Source organism: Ranitomeya variabilis, chromosome 2, assembly GCF_051348905.1.
Source record: "Ranitomeya variabilis isolate aRanVar5 chromosome 2, aRanVar5.hap1, whole genome shotgun sequence".
NCBI lineage: Eukaryota > Metazoa > Chordata > Amphibia > Anura > Dendrobatidae > Ranitomeya > Ranitomeya variabilis.
The window spans coordinates 220946388-220959934 of record NC_135233.1 but is presented as its reverse complement, the minus strand read 5'-3'; the positions used below and the strand labels follow the sequence as shown (position 1 = coordinate 220959934).

The window sequence follows — 13547 nt, the reverse complement described above, 5'->3', positions numbered from 1 at the left end:
AATTGTTAGACTATATCTTATTTTTAATCTAGCCACATGCAAGTTAGGAAAGCTCCTTTTTTGCTAGTATGGTTTCGGTTCTCCGTGCATATACACAAATTTCATGACATGTGATGGCCCGGACACCTATATGATTCAAACTTGCTCGATACAGGCGTTTACTGAAGCTCATTTTCCAACCATTGACTGAAGGATTCGCCAGTTACAAGGAATCCTCTGTAAGGCCAGCCACTTCCATCACAGCCTAATTGAAGGAGTTACTCAGGACGGTTTCATTTTTTTTTTTTTTAGCACATTCACAAAGTTGCTAACTACCTGTCTGTTGTGCCCGATGCCAATCTCAGCCGGCACAGAGTAGTCACCCACAGCTCCTCCTAGCAATTCAGCAGCAAATTAGCATTCCACTGACGTCACATTAACAGTGTGCTCATCCGCTCTGCTCACGGGCTGTGAGTGCCAATATCATGTTGACTGACAGCTGGCTCCCCGCTGTCTAATTGTGGGTATCCATCTGCCAATCAGCATGATGGCCGCAGTCAGGCCACGTAGACAGAGCAGCCTGGAAGAAAAACAGCTGCTCTGTTGACGTGCAGCGGCTGTATCACTGTCAGGAGACCCCTCTGAGCCTTAGCCAGGTAGAACAGATAGGTAGTTGGTTCTGGTAGCATCTACCTACCTGCCTGTTAGATTTTAGGACCATAGTTATAAAAAAAAAAAAAACTGTCCTGGACAATCCCTTTAATAGAATAGTATAAGATGAGATTATAAATTAGAAGATTAACGTGCTCCTTATTATGCTTATTCAATATGGTACAGCTGACCAACAAGTACTTTATCCTTATGATCCACGTTATGTCCTACTACTATTGGACCAAAGACAGAAAGCCCATTAAAAGGAGTTATTTTCTTTGGAACATATCTGTCATCAGGTTATCTCTGGGGGTCTATACCTGGCTTCTCAGAGCTGGGACCACCAGAGGTCAACTGTGACTTACAATGCCTATACAGAAGAGGTGAACTCAATGAGCTGTCCATATGTACATACACAAGGTGGCTTCCTTCATAGCTTGTCAGCATCTCTTCCCTCTGGCTATTACATGAGGACCCTCTTCTTGTATACATATAGTTATTAAGGTTGAAGGAAGACTAAGTCCATCTAGTTCAACCCATAGCCTAACATGCCCTAACATGTTGATCCAGGGGAAGGCAAAAAAACCCCATGTGGTAAGAGTAAGCTCCACCATGGGGAAAAAAATTCCTTCCCGACCCCACATACGGCAATCAGACTAGTTCCCTGGATCAACGCCTTATCAAGGAATCTAATATATATACCCTGTAACATTATACTTTTCCAGAAACGTATCCAGTCCCCTCTTAAATTTAAGTAATGAATCACTCATTACAACATCATTCGGCAGAGAGTTCCATAGTCTCACTGCTCTTACAGTAAAGAATCCGCGTCTGTTATTATGCTTAAAGGGAGGGTGCCGTGATTTTAGTTTTTGTATTAATAATTATTGATTATACAATCAATTATTTTTAATACAAAAGTAAATGTACCTCTTTCATACTTTTTTATTTATTCACTTTTACATTCACCACTGGAGGCCGCCATTTTCATTAGTGTGGGTGTAAGTGTCTGGGAACGACACTTGCACACCTCACTTACGGCAGCCATGTACATAGGAGCCAACGGTGGGGCTCCGACTGCATCTCCTCCTGCCTCTCAGCTGTGACTTGGCCACGCCCACTGAGCTGCTACGTCACAGCTGTGAGAGGAGATCGCGGCCATTTTGTTTATTTCCCTCTGCCATCGCACACACAGCTCAGTGCGTGCGATGGCAGGAGCTGCCAGGGAGAAGCTGCTGCCGAGGGTCCAGGGTAAGTATCTGCAGCGAGGAGCTGTGATTGCAGCCTGTACTTAGTATTACATTACAGGCTGCAATCACTGCCGACCTGTTCAGAGCAGAGCAGGGAGATCGTCACACTGCTCTGCCCTGAACATGACTCAGCACTTCCTGGTAGAGGAAAGAAGGTAAGTACAGCGTTTTTATTTTCTTATGCATCTACCACTGCTACCAGCCCCTATATACCACCTAGCACTGCCTGCCTGCCTCTGTATACCCCTGCCTGCCTCTGTATACCCCTGCCTACCTCTGTATACCCCTGCCTGCCTCTGTATACCACTGCCTGCCTGCCTCTGTATACCACTACCTGCCTGCCTCTGTATACCACTACCTGCCTCTGTATACTCCTGCCTGCCTCTGTATACCCCTGCCTGCCTCTGTATACCACTGCCTGCCTGCCTCTGTATACCACTGCCTGCCTCTGTATACCACTGCCTGCCTCTGTATACCACTGCCTGCCTCTGTATACCACTGCCTGCCTGCCTCTGTATACCACTGCCTGCCTGCCTCTGTATACCACTGCCTGCCTGCCTCTGTATACCACTGTCTGCCTTCCTCTGTATACCACTGCCTGCCTCTGTATACCACTGCCTGCCTCTATACCCCTGCCTGCCTCTGTATACCACTGCCTGCCTCTGTATACCACTGCCTGCCTGCCTCTGTATACCACTGCCTGCCTGCCTCTGTATACCACTGCCTGCCTGCCTCTGTGTACCACTGTCTGCCTGCCTCTGTGTACCACTGTCTGCCTGCCTCTGTGTACCACTGTCTGCCTGCCTCTGTATACCACTGTCTGCCTGCCTCTGTATACCACTGTCTGCCTGCCTCTGTATACCACTGCCTGCCTGCCTCTGTATACCACTGCCTGCCTGCCTCTGTATACCACTGCCTGCCTGCCTCTGTATACCACTGCCTGCCTGCCTCTGTATACCACTGCCTGCCTCTGTATACCACTGCCTGCCTGCCTCTGTATACCACTGCCTGCCTGCCTCTGTATACCACTGTCTGCCTGCCTCTGTATACCAGTGTCTGCCTGCCTCTGTATACCACTGTCTGCCTGCCTCTGTATACCACTGTCTGCCTGCCTCTGTATACCACTGCCTGCCTGCCTCTGTATACCATTGCTGCCTGCCTCTGTATACCACTGCTGCCTGCCTCTGTATACCACTATCTGCCTCTATATACCACTGCTACCTGCCTCTATATACACCTACCACTGCTACCTCTGTCCTGTGTAGCTAATCTTGTCCTGGGTAGCTAATCCTGTCCCGTGTACTGTGTCCTCACCAGTCAGTATCACACAGGACAGGATTAGATACACGGCTCAGCAGTCGGTATCACACAGGACAGGATTAGATACACGGCTCAGCAGTCGGTATCACACAGGACAGGATTAGATACAAGGCTCAGCAGTCAGTATCTAATCCTCTCCTATGCACTCCTCTCCCCCCTGCGTGTCTTTCCCCAATGTGGTTTATTATTTTTGTTGTGGGAGATGAGGGAGTCGAGGATTACGCATTCGGTATGGTTTAAAAAAGATTAATAAAGGACTTTATTCTGGCCGAGTCTTTATTTACAATACAACTATAGGATTAGTAATGGATGGGTGCCTTATAGACGCCTCTCCATTACTAAGCCGTGGGCTTGATGTCACCGGACAATATGAATGTGACATTAACCCCACAAATATGAACCCCACTTGCTACCGCTACAGGGCAAGTGGAAATTGCCAGGCAAAGCGCCAGAAAAGTCGCATGTAAAAGGCGGCTGAGAGCTGATGTTTTTAGCCTGGGGGGGGGACAGTATCCATGGCCCCTTCCTAGGCTATTAATGTAAGCCCGCAGCTGTCTGCATAATATTTGATGGTTATTAATTATAGGGGGCCCCACGTCTTTTTTTTTTTGGGGGGGGGGGGGTGTCCCCCATTTTAATAGCCAGTAAAGGCTATAAGTATACAGTTGGGAGCGTGTGAGTGTGAGCACACCCTCCCACCCATAGACCAGTACACTGCTCTCCTGAAATACTGTGCTCCTGTCACCCTGCTCCTTCCACCATACGTCTCTCACCTCCCTAGAGCAGCACAATACCATATGGATCACGTATAATGCCGCTATATATATATTTATCACATATTACTCCCATAAAGACCACACATTATGCCGGGATATTAGAATATATATAATATCACACATTATGCCGCCAAGTATTGTGTAATCTATGTGACGGTATTATATGTGATCTATATGGCAATATTATGTTTGATCAGTGTTGTGGAATGATGTAAAAACTAAATGACGGTGGTATATGAGAACTATATTGTGGGATTATGTGTGATCTATGTGGCAGTATTAGGTGAGAATTATATGGCGGTATTATGTGTGATCTATATGGTGGTATGTGAGAACTGTATGACAGTATTGTGTGATCTATTTGATAGTATTGTGTGTGATGTATATGGCGGTATTATGTGTGATCTATATAGCGGTATTATGTGAGAACACTATGGCAGTATTATCTTCAGAAAGCGGGCCCATTCTATGGTGGTTCTGGCTGAGCACCTGCACGCGGGTCTGGGGTAATAGAGGGGCAGCATGACCTCCAGTTAGGTGCAGTCAGGGCTGGTGACGCAACTGAAGAGAGGGGTCTCATTTTTATCGTTACTATATGGCTACATTTCCTTCCCAGCGTCACCCCGGACTGCGTCTGTTGTCTCACTTTCACACATCGCCAGGACAGGATGGAGAAGACAGGATCTGAGGAGGGGAATGGGGTCTTTGCATGCAGAATCTGGATCAGAACAGGCCATCAAGCCGCAGAAATGTTTCCTGGATTTCTGTGGAGCAGACGGTCCATCCACGTGTATAAAAGACAGCGTTCTATGTACAATTCCTGGCTGCTCCGCGCACTGAACAGGGTGCCCCCCCATAGACCAGCACACTGCTCTCCTGAAATACTCTGTGCTGCTGTCACCCTGCTCCCTCCACCACATATCTCCCAGAATCCTTGCTGCCTGCCATCCTCGGTGACTGTCTACTTGTCAGTATAAGGCTGCGGTCACACTATCAGTATTTGGTCAGTATTTTACCTCAGTATTTGTAAGCCAAAACCAGGACTGGGTGATAAATGCAGAAGTGGTGCATATGTTTCTATTATACTTTTCCTCTATTTGTTCCACTCCTGGTTTTGGCTTACACATACTGAGGTAAAATACTGACCAAATCCTGCTAGTGTGACGGCAGCCTTACTCTGCAGTCACCAACAAAATGGCTGCTCACTGGGTTCCTGAATCCTCTAATCCCTTAGCAAACACATGGAAGGAGAGGAGTGACATCACACACGTCAGCAGACTCCGCCCATAATTACTGCAGTGCAGTAATGTGAGCTAGTTGTACACTAGGTTTTTCTGAAATTTCAGCAGCTGCTCCCCCTAGTGTTTAAAAGTGGAAATTCCAAAACTTTTCAAATTATTTTTCATATTTTACTAAATTATAAACAAATGAAAATATTTTTTAAGAAAATGTAAACATTAATTCTTTACATTTTTACAATTGCTGTAAAAAAAATTTTTTTGATGGCACCTTCCCTTTAAACCTTTTTTCCTCCAGACGTAGAGGATGCCCCCTTGTCCCTGTCACCGGTCTATGATTAAAAAGATCATCAGAAAGGTCTTTGTACTGTCCCCTCATATATTTATACATTAACATAAGATCACCCCTTAGCCTTCGTTTTTCCAAACTAAATAGCCCCAAGTGTAATAACCTATCTTGGTATTGCAGACCCCCCAGTCCTCTAATAACCTTGGTCGCTCTTCTCTGCACCCGCTCTAGTTCAGCTATGTCTTTCTTATACACCGGAGACCAGAACTGTGCACAGTATTCTAAGTGTGGTCGAACTAGTGACTTGTATAGAGGTAAAATTATGTTCTCCTCATGAGCATCTATGCCTCTTTTAATGCATCCCATTATTTTATTTGCCTTAGTAGCAGCTGCCTGACACTGGCCACTGAATATGAGTTTGTCATCCACCCATACACACAGGTCTTTTTCATTGACGGTTTTGCCCAGAATTTTAGAATTGAGCACATAGTTATACATCTTATTACTTCTACCCAAGTGCATGACCTTACATTTATCCCCATTAAAGCTCATTTGCCATTTATCAGCCCAAGCATCTAGTTTACACAAATCATCCTGTAATATAAAATTGTCCTCCTCTGTATTGATTACCCTGCAGAGTTTAGTGTCATCTGCAAATATTGAAATTCTACTCTGAATTCCCCCTACAAGGTCATTAATAAATATGTTAAAAAGAAGAGGGCCCAATACTGACCCCTGTGGTACCCCACTACTAACCGCGACCCAGTCCGAGTGTACGCCATTAATAACCACCCTTTGTTTCCTATCCCTGAGCCAGCTCTCAACCCACTTGCACATATTTTCCCCTATCCCCATTATTCTCATTTTATGTATCAACCTTTTGTGTGGCACCATATCAAAAGCTTTTGAAAAGTCCATATACACTACATCTACTGGGTTCCCTTGGTCCAGTCCGGTACTTACCTCTTCATAGAAGCTGATAAAATTAGTCTGACATGATCGGTCCCTAGTAAACCCGTGCTGATACTGGGTCATGAGGTTATTCCCATGTATAGGCAATACATTTACGATCACTTGGGTCCGGTTGCGTAGAACCCCACAGATCCTGGCAACAAGGGTCCCAAAGTCCCATATAAAAGAAGGGGAAGTGAGCATATATGCCCACTGCTTCATCGACCATCTATAGAAGTGGCTATCATACTTTCTACAGCTCCATTTCCACAGGGGACTTTCAGCCCCACGTTCTTGTGGTCAAAGTTCCAGCAGACAGACCCCGAGTGATACATTTAGCATTAATCCTGTGGATAAAAGCTAATACATGTTATATATGGGACAACTCCTTTAAAGAGGACCTGGTCAAAAAGGCTAGTTTTTGCTCCAATTTTATTCCTGCAGCTCCATTTAAATACATTTTTTTAAATTCTACATACATTCCTAGGGATATGCATCTTTTCTAGCACACATTTTTATGGTCTTTACAAGATAGCATGGCTTACAGATTAATTCAGAGCAGTCTGAAGCCACGCCCCAGAGGATCACGTAAGCCACACCACCTAGGGTAAAGACTGTAAAAATTATCACAAAAAAAAAACATATCTCTGTAACTGTATGTTGGATTTAAAAAAAAAAAATTAATAAAAACTGGCCACTTTTGACCTGGTGACAAGTCCTCTTTAACATAAACTACCTAACAGATTATTTATGATGAGTTTTCTAAACCGGAAACTTACAATCCATTTTTCATATGTCTTCAGGGCACTGATATACTATTTAGACATCCACATTGCTAGAAACTTTGGACTACTTACTTTATCAAATAGACATCGAATTTTCCGGCAGATCGCCCAGATTTTCTTTGTTTCAGTTTTCTTGTCCAGCCCTCAGGAAGAGTGGGGTCTTCATACAAAGGTCCTCTATCTCTAATAACAGAGCGCCTTTGCTTTGGGGAGGCAGAGGCTTCAGCAGGCACCACGGGTGCAACCTCGGTACTTTCTGGTACCTCTGCTCTTCCCTCTTCACCGGGCTCCTCTGCCTGCTGAGCTGATGGATGTCCTTCTTCAGGTATGTCGTCATCATTCTTTTTATCCTTTTTAACTTTCTTGAGTTTAGGTGGTTTATCTTTCTGGTCTAAATCTTCCGTCTTTTCCTCCCTTAAAAATAAAAGAAGATTGGAGTTGAAACAAAATGCAGCTCACAAAATCATACGCTACCTATGGCATGGTAGTGGTATCTATCTATTCATACTTATGGTACATGGTTTGAAAATGGTTTCATTTTTTCAGCTTTATATTCTTATCTATTGGGTTTAAAAGTAGTCTAGAAAGTGAAAAACACTTTTCTGATAGAGCATCTGTGACTCACCTTACCCCATTCCTAATAAAAAATTTCTGACTCAAATGACCAGCAGGGAAGGGGCAATAAACATAGAATTAAGCCAAAAGAGAGGTTGAAGGGATCATTATACATATCGTACCTCATTGGCTGACTATTCAATTCAATAGCAAAGCTAGGTCCCTTCCATCTACGTAATGGTTGTGAGAGAGGAGGGACCTGCCTTAACTATTGACATGAGCAGTCAGCATGCCCCCCTTTATACACCACACTCAGGATGTACCCACCCTGGAGACGCTTTTCTGTTTCGAGCACAGAGCTGAAATACGAGAATAGGAACTGCAAGGACCCCAGTACATTGGTAAAGTGAATATTGGTGTAGCTTTGCTACTAATTAATCAACATCCAAGATTTATTTATTTTTTTTTAACTAAAAACCCCTTTAAATTTGATTAGAGCGGTTATCCAGCACCTCTCATTTCCACATTGGGAAGTGAAACCAATATATAATTTCCATAGCAAGATGTATTAACAAATGCTGCCCCCCCTCCCCCCCCCCCCCCCCCCCCCCCAAAAAAAAGCCCAGCAAAATTATGGCCATAAAAAAAAAACACCACAACCTGCAGTGAGAACATGGAACCTACCGTTTGCTCAAATACAAGAAAAAAATAAGAGAAGGACGGATAAAGCCACTGAACTGGCTTTTATGAAGCGCTGTGCTAAAGACTGCTGAATTTAGATTTATGAGTAAAGGAGTTTCTAATAATCATCTGCTTTAAAGACATTGGCAGAAGCACAGACTATTACTGGCAGAAGCTTTAAGTAGTTGGCATGACTGATTTATATTTGTGAGGGTATTTAGGATGCTGAACTACTCTTTGTTGGAAAACACTGGGCAAGAATGAAAAAACTAAAGCCGGATTGTCCATTTTAGGCTAGGGCTTGTGGCACAATGATATTAAGACAATGTCGAGCTACTGATAATATTCAAAGTCACACAGGAACCCAGAAAGGTGGTATTTTGGCTCACAAAGATCATATTCACTAATGTTAGCTGCTTAATATTGTTATGTTATGTCATTCCTGTGGAGCCTAAAGCCGGTCAAGTACATTAGATGGCCATCAGCCAAACGATCCTTCCTCAATAGTCATTTGAGTCGACTCTCCCATACACAGGAGCACTCCTGTATTCTTTACAAGAAAGCTGTCGAATGACACGTCCACTTATCTCCAGAACAATGTGATTGGCAGTCCTAAATCAGACATGCGCGATTAACATTTGTCCCATTAGTTGGCCCCCATATACATAAGACTGTTGGCCCAAACCATCAAAATTGTTGGGTTTGGCAAACATTAATCGAATATGTATGGAGGCCTGAAGAAGGTCAAGTAGACAAGAAACAGCCGTAGACTTCTATTGCTTGCCTGTACTTTTTTCTAACTGATTATTATTTCATAGCAAGCAATAACAAAGATTTTTCCATAACACTGAGTGCCGTCATCTTCGCTTCTACTACTTGGGTCTTTTACCTTATTTATCCCCCCCTAAGGCCTGTTTCACACCTCCTGATATTTCCAGTACTGGAAAAAACAGTACCAGAGATATCAGTGTCAGTGTGTGTCATACTTGTGGCATACATGTCGCAACCGTGTGCAGCATTAGTACGGCGGCTGGAAAGCAGTATTGTTAGCGACGTTTCCCGGCCGCTGGGTGCTGAAGACCGCTCGCATCATTCTCCCCGGCTGGCACTGCGATCAGCTGAGAATGTTGAGAGCCATAACTCAACTGATGAGTGATGGGAGTATTCATCTGCTGCCACCTGCGTTATAAAAAATACATAAAAAAAATGTCGTGGGGTCCCTCCATTTTTGACAACCAGCCTTGCTAAGGCTGGTATTCTCAGGCTGGTAAGGGGCCATGGATATGGACACACCTCCCCCCAACCTAAAAATAGCAGCCCGTAGCCACCCAGAAAAGGCACATCCATCAGATGCGCCAATGCTGGCGCTCTGCCTGGCTCTTCCCACTTGCCCTGTAGCGGTGGCAAGTGGGATAATATTTGTGGGGTTGATGTCACTTTTATATTGTCTGGTGACATCAAGCCCACGGATTAGTAATGAAGAAACATCTATAAGTCGCCTATCCATTACTAATCTTAAAGTTGTATGGTAAGTAAACACACAGAAAGTATAAAATATTTTATGTGAAATAAAAACAAAAAACACTTATTCCTTTTTATTTAAAAATGCCAAAGAAAGTTATACTCACAACGCCCATTCAGTTGAAGCCAACGTCTCCTGTAAGAAAACAAAAATAAAAAAACAAAAATATCACCTCACCCTTTGATCTCACTGAGCTGAACTGCGGTGAACTCAGTGACTTTTCCTCAAGGTGCTGAGGTCACCGCAGTTCAGCCCGCCTGGGAACACTGCCTCAGTAACCCGCGGTAACCCCGATGAGGTGACTGCTGCTCACTGAAGCTGTGCTCACAAAAGCTTATTCATCAGTGGTTTTCAGCCTAGACCAGTATTTCCCAAACTCCAGTCCTCACGGACCCCACGGGTCAATGTTTTCAGGATTTCCATAGTGTTGCACAGGTGAGACAATTCCTGATGCCTTGATGATACTTCCACTACTTGCGCAATACTAAGGAAATCCTGAAAACATGACCCGTGGGGTCCGTGAGGACTGGAGTTTGCGAAACACTGGCCTAGACGGTCGCATCTTGGCACCGTCCAGGTTGAAAACTATTTTTTCCTAGACATGGTGTGAAACAGAACGATGGACAGGTGAGGGATATTGTTTTTTTTTTATTACAGGAGATGTTGGCTTCAATGGAATGGGCGTTAGTTGAGCATAACTGTTTATTATTTTTAAATAAAAATGGAAACGTGTGTTTTGTTTTTATTTCAAATAAAAAGCTAACAGGTATAAAGGAAAAAAAAGAAAAATGCCACTATCAATTCAAATTTCTGATACTTGTCCAGCGCCCATAAAAAAAAATAAAAACACAACATGTCCAACATATACAAGTATTTGTTACAAAATGGGAACACATTTTTTTTTTTGCATTTTAGTGGTTAAAAAAAAAAGTGAAAAAAAGACACTTATTTCCTTTCTTTTTTCAATGTCACTGAAAAAAAAAAAAAAAGAATAAGACAGTGACATTTCAATAAAGTCTCATGTATCACGGAAAAAAAGGTTGCAAAAATTACTTGAAAATCTGAAATAATTTTTTCTATTTTACAAACCTATAAACTGCACGTACGAAAAAAAAAAACTAAAATGTGCCTGCGGCAGGAGCTGAGGTAAATGGTCCGATCTTGAACTGGCTAATATACTTTCACTATACTTCGTACATATTTTTTAGGAAAGAAATAGACGACTGTAGCAAAAAGCCAGCACCTTTACAGGAGACATTGGAGATTATTTTCTCCAGAAAGAGTCTGGTATGAGAGGCAAGGGCGGGTGGTTTCCATCATGGAGTATGACCTTACAGCATATTCTGCCTGCTCATACAATGAGCTACAAAAGCCATGTCCCGATTGCTTCACTTTTATGTCTGAACAATGACTTACAGAACGATATGTCACACAGCTGAAGCAGAACTTCACAGCTGTCCTGTCCGATGGACTCTGTCTGTCGGTAATAACACTCTCCTATTCAGTCCTGCTTATGGGAAAAGTGCAGCATAGATAGGATGTAATTAGATGTCCTATTTAAAATTCCGCCCCATTGTAAAATAGGCTTTTAACAATGAATAAAGTCCACTTTCTACATTTTGTACTTTCATTAGTCAACTGTTGAGTGAAACCCCTACAGGATGTGTGATTCACCTTGCAGCAATTCCTCTGAGCTTTTAAGGTACCTTCACACGAAACGACTTTGTAACGATATCGCTAGCGATCCGTGACGTTGCAGCGTCCTGGCTAGCGATATCGTTTAGTTTGACACGCAGCAGCGATCAGGATCCTGCTGTGATGTCGCTGGTCGCTGAATAAAGTTCAGAACTTTATTTGGTCGTCCGATCGCCGTGTATCGTTGTGTTTGACAGCAAAAGCAACGATACCAGCGATATTTTACACTGGTAACCAGGGTAAACATCGGGTTGCTAAGCGCAGGGCCACGCTTAGTAACCCGATGTTTACCCTGGTTACCAGTGTAAAATATAAAAAAAACAAACAGTACATACTTACATTCGCATCCCCCGCCGTCTGCTTCCCACACTGACTGAGCGCCGCAAAGTGAAAGTGAAAGCACAGCGGTGATGTCACCGCTGTGCCCTGCTACTGCCGGCGCTCAGTCAGTCAGTCAGTGCAGGATTTGTGATTTGCTATCTGATCCTGTGTGACTTTTTACACATCATTAGACCTGGAGTTCACTTTACAGGGAGCCTATCAGTGCAGTTGCCATTTGCAGTATAAGCTAATTTTTCTGTATAAATTGTCATGTTAAACTACATTAATGCGGTATAAGGACGATGCCTAAACGCTGGTCTAGTATGAGTAATTGTCTGTAACTCTGACAAGGTGTTCACAATTTACAGTCTTTCTTGTCAGCTTTAATAGGATAAAAAAACCAAGCATGGAATAGGAGAGAATGAATCTCTATAGAAGGACTTGCACCTGAAAAGCAGCGGTAAATAAAATTGCAATTTTTATAATGGGGAGGTGGGGTTTAAGAAATAGAACTTCATTTTGACAAACTTGTTTAATATAATGGGAGTAGAAAAATGTGTTTCTTGGGCGATGAGACCATGAAAGGTCTCCATATGACCCCAGGGCTGGGACTAGAGATGTGCACATATTACAAAGCCTACTGTACAAGGAATATAACAAAGTACTAGGCCACATACTGCAGGTGCCCCCATAACAGAGGAGCCTAAAGCTCGGGTAGGAACTCCGCATGAAGGAGCACTTTGCCATATATAGGGGTTGCCCACTCAGATATAAATCACAGGAGTTTTCCACATTTAGGCTAAAAAATAAAAAGCAGACCCCCAAAAGTAGCTGGTATAAAACCTATTTTAGTGGTATTTTGTGGTCTTTGAAAACTAAATTAAAAATAGAAAATGGCAGAGGTGCTTAGTTACGAGCCGTTGAGCCAAGTGATTGGCTGCAGTGGTGTTGTGAGCTGTTCACTGGATGTCACCGCTGCAGCCAAAACACAGAGATCAGAGGAGTGGAGGACCCAGGAAAGACAACTATTATCTGACTAGATGGTGGCCCGATTCTAGCGCATCGGGTATTCTAGAATATGTATGTATGTGTGTATATAGCAGTAACATAATATATAGCACAGGCCACGTAGCATATAGGAGCCATGTAGTATATAGCAGACAAATACTATGTGGCCTGTGCTATATACTATGTGGCTGCTATATACATACATACTGTAGAATACCCGATGCGTTAATACAGGGCACGCAATATATAACAGTGGCCACGCAGTATATAACACAGCCCACGTGCTATATAACACAGCCCACGTGCTATATAACACAGCCCACGTGCTATATAACACAGCCCATGTGCTATATAACACAGCCCACGTGCTATATAACACAGCCCACGCAGTATATAACACAGGCGACGTAGTATATAACACAGGCCACGCAGTATATAACACTGGCCACGTAATATATAGCACAGCCCACGCAGTACATAACACAGCCCACATAGTATCTAACACTGGCCACGTAGTATATAGCAG

At 43.4% G+C, this 13547-nt stretch overlaps 1 protein-coding gene across 7 annotated transcripts in view; it reads right to left on the bottom strand.

The window, feature by feature from the left end:
• The window catches only part of MECP2 (methyl-CpG binding protein 2), a 98744-nt gene that overhangs the window by 13078 nt on the left and 72119 nt on the right, over positions 1–13547 (bottom strand). For all 7 annotated transcript variants that reach the window (XM_077283669.1, XM_077283674.1, XM_077283672.1 and 4 more), the window contains exon 2: positions 7312–7653. In XM_077283669.1, the coding sequence (XP_077139784.1) occupies positions 7312–7653 (342 nt within the window). The remainder of the gene's footprint in view (positions 1–7311; positions 7654–13547) is intronic.